Source organism: Acinonyx jubatus, chromosome B2 (assembly GCF_027475565.1).
Source record: "Acinonyx jubatus isolate Ajub_Pintada_27869175 chromosome B2, VMU_Ajub_asm_v1.0, whole genome shotgun sequence".
NCBI lineage: Eukaryota > Metazoa > Chordata > Mammalia > Carnivora > Felidae > Acinonyx > Acinonyx jubatus.
In genome coordinates this window covers 140,325,381-140,336,405 of record NC_069385.1, presented here as the reverse complement: position 1 = coordinate 140,336,405, position 11,025 = coordinate 140,325,381, and the positions used below count along the sequence as shown (strand labels likewise).

Genomic DNA, 11,025 nt, shown 5'->3' with positions numbered 1-11,025 from the left:
GCAGCCATTATGGAAAAAAAATCAGAGTTTCCTTAAAAAGCTAAAAGTAGAATTACCCAATAATTTTGCTACTTGGTATCTATCCAAAAAAGTGAAAACACTAATTTGGAAAGATAGATGCACCACTATAATTATTGCAGCATTATTTACAATATCCAAGATATGGAAGCAACCCAAGTGTCCATCCATAAATATGGATATAGAAGATGTGGTATATTTTACAATGGAATTTTGTTCAGTCATTAAAAAAAAAATATCTTGACATTTGGAACAACATGGATGGACCAAAAAGGTATAATGCTAAGCAAAGTCAGTCAGACAAGGCAAATACTGTACTTCACTTATATCCAGAATTTAAGAAAAAAAAAGGACAAAGGAAAAGGAAATACACAAAAACAGACTTAAATACACAGAACAAGCTCATCGTTGCCAGAGGGATGGTGGATACTGAGAGGAGTGAAAAAGACCAAGGAGATTAAAAGTACACCTATTGTGATGAACATGAATAATGTATAGAATTGTTGAATCATATTGTACACCTGAAATTAATGCTAATTGTACTTCCATAAAAAATAAATGAGATGTTGTAAAAGCAGTTGTGAGAGGGAAATTAATAGCATAAATTCATATTTGAAGAAAGGTAAAACATCTTGTGCTTGCTCTGACAGCACATATGCTAAAACCAGAACGATACGGAGTTTAGCATGGCCTCTGTGCAAGGATGACAAGCAAATTTGCGAAGCGTTCTGTATTTTTGCACTGTGTGGGGCTCTGCTCTGACAGTGCAGGATGTTTCTCTCTCTCCCTCCATCCCTCCCCCCTCTCAAAATAAATAAATAAACTTAAAAAAATTAAAAAAAAAGAAAGTAAAACATCTCAAAGATGTATCCTAACTTTACACTTCAAGAATTAGAAAAGGGAGAACAAAGTCCACAGTTAGCAAAAGAAAGGACAACAGAGATCAGAGTGGAAATGAGAGACTAGTAGATAGAAATCAATTGGTAACTTTTTAAAAAACGTATACTTTAGTAAGCATGTAAACAAATAGGTACTCTTTTGGAGAAACTGACCGAGATACATCTATTAGGGGACGCAAGTGTTCATCTAAATTTTCTATGTTTTGTTTTTTTTTTTTTTTTTACGGAATATTTATTGAAGTTGATTAAAGTATAATTTCTCATGTGCCATATTGGAAGTTCTTTATCGTAAGGACTATTCTTTTGTTTGATGACAAACAGCAGCCACATGGTCAGTGATTTTTTTGGACCTCCACATTGGATACATTCAATTTCTTCTTGAGACACAAGTTTCTTTCTGTATTTCTGAGGTAACGCTTTTATTATTTGAGCAGTATCTGGTGGATCCAGATGCATCAGCAAATCTGGTGATTTACCTCCCTTAGAATGCTGTGAAATTGAAGAAGACTGAGATGGTTGTCCTACTGAACACAAAGCTTCTGATACACTGACTTTAGAATTGTCTCTTCTGGGGGCTCCTGGGTGGCTCAGTCGGTTGAGCATCAGGCTCTTGATATTGGCTCAGGTAGTGATCTCGCGTGGGATTGAGCCCGGTGTCAGGCTCTGTGCTGTGTGTGAAGCCTGCTTAGGATTCTCTCTTCTTCTCTCTCTTGAACATGTTTTCTCTCTCAAAGTAAATATTTGAAAAGAACGGTGTCTTCTGTCAGGGAACCTTAATGGAATATGTGGCTTGACTACCTGAATGACCTTGCTGGCAGATGCCATCTTGGTGCCCATCATGACTCTGAGATGGGGCAGCTTCTGGGGTACTTGGTAGCCATAGAGATAACCATAACTGTTTTTTTTTAATAAACAAAGTTGATGAACTTTTAGCTACGCTAACTCAAGAAAGAGCGAACACTCAATAAAAGTAAAATCAGAAATGAAAAACCAGACATTACAACTTACACTACAGAAATACATCGGGTCCTTAGAGATTATGATCATATACCACTAAATTGCATAAAGTAGAAGGAGTTTAAATACGTAAATCAATAAATACCATTAATAGAATGAAAGATAAAAATCATACAATCAAATCTCAATAGATGCACAGCATTTGACAGAATATGATATTTTTTCATGATAAACATCTACAAACATTTGGAAATAAAAGGATATCTCAACATATTTGAAACCACTTATAATAATCTCACATCCTAACATGTGCAACAGTGAATAATTCAAAGGTTTTCCCGTAAGATCAGAATGAGACACAGTTGCCTACTATCATCACTCTTAGGCAACATAGTACTAGAAGTCCTAGCTATAGAGAAATTAGGCACCAGACAAAGAAATAAAAGCAATCTATATTGGAAAGGAAAAAGTAAAATTGTTATTTGCAACCGATATGATCTTACATATGAAAAATCCTAAAGACTCACCCAAAAAGTATTGGAACTTATCAAACAGATTAGTCAAGTTGCAGGATACAAAATCAACACTTAAAAACCAGGTTTCAAGGGTGCCTGGGTGGCTCAGTTGGTTAAGCATCTGGCTCTTGACTTCAGCTCAGGTCATGATCTCATGGTTCATGAGACTGGGTCCCATGTTGGGCCCTGCTCTGACAGTGTGAACGGCCTGCTTGGGATTCTCTTTCTCCCCTCCACTCTGCTCATGCTCTCTCTAAAAAATAGTTAAACTTAAAAAAAAATCTGTTGCATTTCTCTACACTACCAAAAAATATCTGAAAAAGAAACAAAATTATGCCACTTACAGTTTTATCAAAAACAATGAAAAACTTAGGAATACATTTAACAGAGAAGGTGAAAGATGTACAATAAAAACCATAAGACCTTGGTGAAAGAAATTGAATACAACAAATGGACAAATACCTTGTTTCTTGGTACAGAATAATATTGTTATTGTTACAATGTCCATACTACCCAAAGCCATGGATAGTTGGAATGCAAACTTTATAAAAAATGCAATGGTATTTTTAATAGAAATTGAAACATCAACCTAAAATTTGTATGGAACCATGAAAGACCCTAAATAGGTATAGCAATAATTAGGAGGAAGAACAAAGCCAGAGACGTCATGCTTCTTGATTTCAAACTAAACTGCAAAGCTATAGTAATTACAACAGAATGGTACTGAAGAGGAAGAAAGATTGCAAAGTAGGAAGATTCTGAGCTCACTTAGTCCTGTAGACACACCACAGCTACAACTAAATATAATGCAACTCACTGTGAGAAAGACATGGAGACTAGCAAAACAGCTCTTCCACAGCTAAAGATAAGAAGATAAAGCCACCTCAAGAAGGGCAGAAGGGGAAAACATGTTTGGGAGCTAAACCCCCAATGTTACAACCCACAAATGGGAGGGATATCACAGGTGCAGAGGCCTTCCCTGTGGAGTGATGGGTTGAAGTCCCAAATTTGACACCTCCTACCAGGAAGATTTGTCCTGGAAGATGAGCCCCCATAGTGCCTGCTTTTCAAAATCAGTGGGGCTTGATGCTGGGAGACCCAGAGGGCTTTAGGAAATGAAGACTCCAGCTTCAAGGACCCATGCACCATATCACTTGCTCTGAGAACCATCACAAAAAGAAGCAGTTTGCAAAGCACCAGGCCTATACATGATGGATATTTGTTGACTGATTTTAGGGCATGTGCTGGATGGTCAGGGATCTGTAGGAAATTTCCCTGGTGAGTGAAATTTTTATTGCTCTTCTTCATCCTGCCTTGGGGCCCCAGTGCTGGAAGGAGCCAGTTCGGATACTTTTCATCTACCTTGCTAGCACCACTCACCTTGCCCTGGCATCCTCCTGTGGACCCACCTTGCTCCCCCTCCTGCCCTGGCAGGAACTGCTCCATTGCAGCTCCTGCCTTGCCACATCTGGGGAATAGCCTTGATAGGGACTAGTGCCTCTTTAATGTCACTCCTGCCCTAGCTAGGAGGGGGCCAGCTCTGCTCACAAGCGGGTCTACAGCAATCATAGGTGAGTCTTGGAGCCAACCACACTGGAGGGGCCAATCCCAGCCATAAGCATTCCCACAGAGAGTGCAGCTGGGCCTCTCATCTAGCTACACCAGGGGTCAGTCCCACACACAATAGTAGCTGTGGCCAGGCATTGCTGCCAGTTGGGCCAGGGACTAGCCCCACCCACCAGTGTTCTACCAGCAGTCATGGCCTGGTTCCAGAAGGAGGGTACATGCAGTCCATTCAGGGGATACCCATAGAGACTGGTTCTGGTGTCCATGGGAGATTACAGTACTGAGCCCCACAGGATAGCTTCTACATAAGCCATGACCTTCTACATAAGGCCATGACAGGAGATGTAACTGTCTTACCCAATATATAAAAATAAACACAGAGTCAGACAAAACAAGGGAGAGAAATGTGTTCCACATGAAATAAGACAAATCATCAGAAAAAAACTAAACAAAATGGACACAATCTATGTGATAATGAGTTCAAAATAATGATTATTAAGATGCCCACCACTCTTGAGAGAAGAGTGAATAAACTCAGTGAAAACTTACACCAAGAGATGGAAAAAACAAATCAGAGCTAAGGAATACAATAACTGAGATGAAAAAAAAACACAAGAGGCAATCAACAGATTAGATGATGTGGAAGAACTGTGCTCTGAAAGACAAGGTAGTATAAATCATCCAAGCTGACAGCAGAAAGAAAAATGACATTTAAAAAATAAGGATAAGTTGGGGTGCCTGGGTGGCTCAGTCACTTAAGTTGGCTCAGGTCATGACCTCTTGATCCATGAGTTTGAGCCCCACCATCAGGCTCTGTGCCAACAGCTTGGAGCCTAGAGCCTGCTTCGGATTCTGTGTGTCCTCTCTCTGCCCTTCCCCAGCTCATGCTCTATCTCTCTCTTAAAAGTAAATTTAAACACTTAAAAAAAAATGAGGATAAGAGATGACCTCTGAATATACAAATATTCACATTTTTTGTGTCCCCAAAGGAAAACAGAGACAGGGGCAGAAAATTCATTTGAAGAAATAATAATTGAAAATTTCCCTAGCCCAGGAGGGAAACCAAATATTCAGGTCTAGGAAGCACACAGAAGCACAAAAAAGATGCACCCAGAGAGGTCCACACTAAGACACATAATAATTAAAATGTCAAAAATTCAAGGTAGAGAATCTTAAAAGCAGTAAAAGAATCCATTAATTGATAAATGGATAAAGAATATGTGGTATGTGTATATTATATTAGATATAATGGAATATTATTCAGCCATGATAAAGCATTTGTGACAACATAGATGGAACCAAGCTAATAGTCCTTTCCAACTGTTCCCAGCCAATGGTACCACCCCACACCTCAGAGCTCAGACGGGGTTACTGGGGTACCTGGGTGGCTCAGTCGGTTGGGCATCTGACTTTGGCCCAGGTCATGATCTCCTGGTTTGTGGGTTTGAGCCCCACATCAGGCTCTCTGCTGACAGCTCAGAACCTGGAGCCTGCTTCAGATTCTGTGTCTTCCCCTCTCTCTGCCCTTCTCCCCCTCACGGTCTGGTAAACATGACACTACCAAAGCAGTGTCAATAATTAAACCTAAGGAAATGTATATTCATAATTGTCACACAAAGAATTCAGAAAAGTTCTCTTAAAGTAGTTTAACAAACTACACGGACACACAGATCACTAAATGAAATTAGGAGAACAATGCATGAAAAAATAAGGTCAAATAGAGGCCATAAAAAAAATACTCCCAGAAATTATAGAGATGAAAAATACATGGAACAGAAGAATTCAACAGAGAGCTTCAAAAGTTGACTAGTGCATGCAGAGGAAAGAATTAATGACCTATATGACAAGACATTTGGAATTATCCAGTCACAGGAGCAAAAAGAGGGAAAAAGTAAAAAAGAGTGAGGAAAAACTTATTGGACTTATGGGACATAATGAAAAGGAACAATATTCACATTATGGGAATTCTAGAGGAAGAAGAGAAAAAGGGATAAAAAGCATTTTTAAGGCAATAATGGGTAAAGGCTTCTTTAAACTTGGGAAAAACTTACATCCTGGTCCATTAGACTTAAAGTACCCAACAGTGGTTGAACCTGATTAGGGCTACAACAAGACATATGATTAAATTGTCAAAAGTCAAACACAACACATTAATTTTGAAAGCAGCCAGAAGAAAGTTCCATATGAAGAAATCCCCATAATGCTATTGGTGGATTTCCCAGCAAAACTTTTCAAGTTAGGGGAGAGTGGAATGATATATTTCAAATTCAGAAAGAAAAAAAAAGCCAACAAAGATTTCTGTACCCAACAAAACTGCCCTTTAGAAAAGGAGAGATCAGGGAGAGTGGGGTCAACATGGCAGAGAAGTAGGGGGATCCATACTTCCCACACCTCTCAAACAAAAAAGTGAAGCCAAAGGACTTTGAACCCCAGAGTCTGGGAGGAAAACAGACTGAATCTACCAGGAAGAAAATGGGAAAACTGGAGAAAAGATAGGTGGGTGATTATGAACTGGGGGAGATAAAAAAGGCCACGTGGGGATGGAGGGGAGGGACCCCCTTCTGCGGAGAGACAAAGGGAAGAGAAAGCGGCTAGGGAAGTGTAGGACCATATCTGGACAGGAGAAAGACCTCAGACTGAGACTGAGAGGGATCCTATCTCTAACTGTGGGGCTTTCTTTGGACTGGGGCCAGTTCTCTGTTTGCGCACCTGGGGAGGAGGGGAGCCAGTCCTGGCTTTGGCGGTAGGTCAGGGGCACAGTCTGCAGTTGGAGAAAGCGGTCCCCTCCTAGAGGGCTGCACGATAGTACAAAGCCTGCCTGCGCTGCCACTCCCGGGCTCACTGGCTGGCAGTTTGCAGTAGGAGAAAGTGGCCCCCTCTCTGAAGTGCTGTGGGAAAAGAAAAAGCCTGCCCGTGGCCGCCACCCCTGGGGCTTGGCGGTGAGGTTAGCAGTGCAGTCTGCAGTAGGAGAAGGCAGTCCTCTCTGAAGTGTGGTGACACAGACAAAGCCAGCTGGGATCACATATCAGGTGCAGAGAGAGGCGCTTCTCCAGTACCAGAGTGCATGGAGTGGGGCTTTGAATCCTGGTCAAGCGGAGGGTCAGGGAGCTGGCAGAGTGAGAAGGACCACCCCCCCTGCGCCTGCAGCACAGTAAGGACTACTCAAAAGGAGTCCACCCGTCCAGGTCCATGGAGAAGACACTAGGGGATCACCATTCTGCCCTTCCCCGCACCCCCACCGGGGCTTCAGGGATCAGTCCAGGGGCCCATGGTGGAGGTGGGTCCAGACTACACCAAACCACACCCCTTCACACCAGGTAACTGAATCTACAGGAGCTGGGCAGACCCTGTCGAAAGCTCCTCCAGACAAGTGCTGCAGCATTGCCTGGATTAACTCAAGGTCAATTCTGGATATATAGATATATTCTTCTCCCCATTTCTCCTCCTTATCTCTTCCCTCCTCTAGGCTGATTACTCTGGTTATTGGTTTGCCTAAACAGATGTATTTAATTCATTCTCTTGATACATGTTCTTCACCTCCTTCTTTACATTCCTTTCTCTCTCTCTAGAATAATCAAGGCATATAGTTTCTCTCTCTGGGTAACTTTATCTTCGTTTCTTTTCCCCTGCCCCTTCTTTATTTTCCTTTCTCTCCCTCTAGATTAAGCCTTTTAGTCTCTCTGCCTAGTCAATGTTTATTTTTTCTACCCCCCCCACACCCCATAATTTCTCTGTATGTGCTCTTCCATCAGCACCGCCTCCACCCTCTTATTTACTTGTAGTTGGTGTTTTTGGGTTTTTTTAGTTTTTTGTCTTTGTTTGCGTTATTCGTTTGTGTGTGTATGCATGTTTTTGTCTCCTGTTTGTCTGTTTTCTTTATAGGGCTACTCCAAGGAACAAATCAAAGCACACCTGCTGGGGGGTCCAAAATATCACTAAGAGTAGGGTAATAAAATAACCAAAGTCACAACAACAGAGAGCAAGTAACAATCTCCAAAAAGATGCCTCCTGAAGGGCCAGGACATGGAGGGTGTATGACCATCCCCCCCCACCACCCCCCCCCCCCGCTTTGCTATAGCAGTGCTCACAGGTGCAGAGCACACAAGCTTTTAAAATGCATAAGGGACAGAAAACTACCCAAAATTATGAAATGAAAGAATTATCCTCAAAAGAAATTCCAGGAAGTAGCAACAGCTAACAAATTGATCAAAACCGATTTAAGCAAAATACCTGAACAAGAATTTAGAAAAATTGTCATAAAGTTAATTGCTGGGCTTAAAAAAAGCATAGAGGACAGCAGAGAATCTATTGCTACAGAGATCAAGGGACTAAAAAATAGTCATGATGAATTAAAAATGCTATAAATGAGGTGCAAAATAAAATGGAGTCAGCCACAGCATAGGTTGAAGAGGCAGAGGGGAGAAGAGGTGAATTAGAAGATAAAATTATGGAAAAAGAGGAAGCTGAGAAAAAGGGAGATTAAAAAATCCAGGAGTACAAGGGGAGAATTAGAGAACTAAGTGTTGCAATCAAACAGAACAATATCCGTATCATAGGAATTCCAGAAAGAGAGAGAGAGAGAAAGGGGCTAAAGGTGTACTTGAACAAATCATAGCCAAGAACTTCCCCAATCTGGGGAAGGAAATAGGCATTGAAATCCAAGAGGCACAGAGAACTCCCTTGAGATGTAACTTGAATCGATCTTCTGTATGACCTATCAGAGTGAAACTGGCAAAACAAGAATAAAGAGAGAATTCTGAAAGCAGCTAGGGATAAATGGGCCCTAACATACAAAATAGACACATAAGGGTAGTAGCAGACCTATCTACTGAAACTTGGCAGGCCAGAAAGGAATGGAAAGAAATCTTCAATGTGATGAACAGGAAAAATATGCAGCCAAGAATCCTTCATCCAGCAAGTCTGTCATTCAGAATAGAAGGAGAGATAAAGGTTTCCCCAAACAAACAAAAACTGAAGGAATTCATCACCACTAAACCAGCACTACAAGAGATCCTAAGGGGGATCTGTGAGTGAAATGTTGCAAGGACCACAAAGTACCAGAGAAATCACTACAAGCATGAAACCTAGAGATAACATAATAACTCTAAACCCATATCTTTCAATAAAACACTGAATGTAAATGGACTAAATGCTCCAATCAAAAGACATAGGGTAACAGAATGGATAAAAAAACAAGACCCATCTATTTTTTGTCTACAAGAGACTATTTTAGACCTGAGGACACCTGAAGATTGAAAATGAGGGGATGGAGAACTATCTATCATGATACTGGAAGTCAAAAGAAAGCTGGAGTAGACATACTTGTATCAGACAAACTAGACTTTAAATTAAAGGCTGTAACAAGAGATGAAGAAGGGCATTATATAATTATAGGGTCTATCCACCAAGAAGGGCTAACAATTATAAATGTCTATGCACCGAATTTGGTAGCACCCAAATATATAAAACAATTGCAAACATAAGCAACCTTATTGATAAGAATGTGGTAATTGCAATGGATAGATCTAGACAGAGAATCAATAAAGAAACAATGACCCTGAATGATATATTGGACCAAATGGACTTGACAGATATATTTAGAACTCTGCATCCCAAAGCAACAGAATATAGTTTCTTCTCGAGTGCACAGGGAACATTTTCCAAGATAGATCACATACTGGGTCACAAAACAGCCCTTCATAAATATACAAGAATTGAGATCATACCATGCATACTTTCAGACCACAATGCTATGAAACTTGAAATCAACCACAGGAAAAAGTCTGGAAAACCTCCAAAAGCATGGAGGTTAAAGAACACCCTACTAAAGAATGAATGGGTCAACCAGGCAATTAGAGAAGAAATTAAAAAATATATGGAAACAAATGAAGATGAAAATATAACAATCCAAACTCTTTGGGTTGCAGCAAAGGCAGTCCTGACAGGAAAATACATTGCAATACAAGCCTGTCTCAAGAAACGAGAAAAATCCCAAAGACAAAATCTAACAACACACCTAAAGGAACTAGAAGCAGAATAGCAAAGACACCCCAAACCCAGCATAAGAGAAATAATAAAGATCAGAGCAGAAATAAACAATATAGAGTCCAAAACAAAACAAAACAACAACAACAACAAAAAAAAAAAACAAAAAAACCCCCAAAACAGTAGAGCAGATCAATGAAACCAAGAGTTCGTTTTTTTGAAAAAATAAACAAAATTGATAAACTTCTAGCCAGGCTTCCCAAAAAGAAAAGAGAGAGGACCCAAATAGAAAAAATAATGAATGGAAATGGAATTATTACAACCAATCCCTCAGAAATACAAGCAATTATCAGGGAATACTATGGAAAATTACATGTCAACAAACTGGACAACATGGAAGAAATGGAAAAATTACTAAACACCCACACACTTCCAAAACTCAAACGGGATGAAATAGAAAATCTGAACAGACCCAAAACTAGTGCAGAAATTGAATCAGTTATCAAAAATCTCCCAACAAATAAGAGTCCAGGACCAAATGGCTTCCCTGGGGAATTCTACCAGACATTTAAAGCAGAGGTAATACCTATCTTTCTCAAGCTGTTCCAAAAAAGTAGAAAGGGAAGGAAAACTTCCAGACTCATTCTATGAAGCCAGCATTACTTTGATTCCCAAACCAGACAGACCCAGCAAAAAAAGAGAAGTACAGGCCAATATCCCTGATGAATATGGATGCAAAAATTCTCAACAAGATACTAGCAAATCGAATTCAACAGCATATAAAAAGAATTATTCACCATGATCAAGTGGGATTCATTCCTGGGATGCAGGGCTGGTTCAACATTCACAAATCAATCAATGTGATACATCACATTAATAAAAGATAAAAACCATATGATCCTGTCAATTGATGCAGAAAAAGCATTTGGCAAAATTCAGCATCCTTTCTTAATAAAAACCCTTGAGAAATTCAGGATAGAAGGAACATACTTAACCATCATAAAAGCCATTTATGAAGCCCACAGCTAATATCATAGTCAATGGGGAAAAACTGAGACCTTTTTCCCTGAGATCAGGAACACGAC

General features: G+C 40.1%; 1 protein-coding gene and 1 non-coding gene across 2 annotated transcripts; one reads left to right on the top strand and one right to left on the bottom strand.

Annotated features, from left to right (window-relative positions):
* Window positions 1–420: 420 nt before the first annotated feature.
* On the bottom strand, window positions 421–1,757 carry LOC106987304 (alpha-ketoglutarate dehydrogenase component 4-like). Its single transcript, XM_053223405.1, has 3 exons — window positions 1,670–1,757; window positions 1,143–1,492; window positions 421–447 (listed from the first exon to the last, which is right to left on the bottom strand). The coding sequence occupies exons 1-3, from the start codon at window positions 1,755–1,757 to the stop codon at window positions 421–423; spliced, it is 465 nt and encodes a 154-aa protein (XP_053079380.1).
* LOC113593982 (U6 spliceosomal RNA) lies at window positions 653–756 on the top strand. Its single transcript, XR_003414359.1, has one exon. It is a non-coding gene; the product is annotated as a U6 spliceosomal RNA (small nuclear RNA).
* Window positions 1,758–11,025: the final 9,268 nt, after the last annotated feature.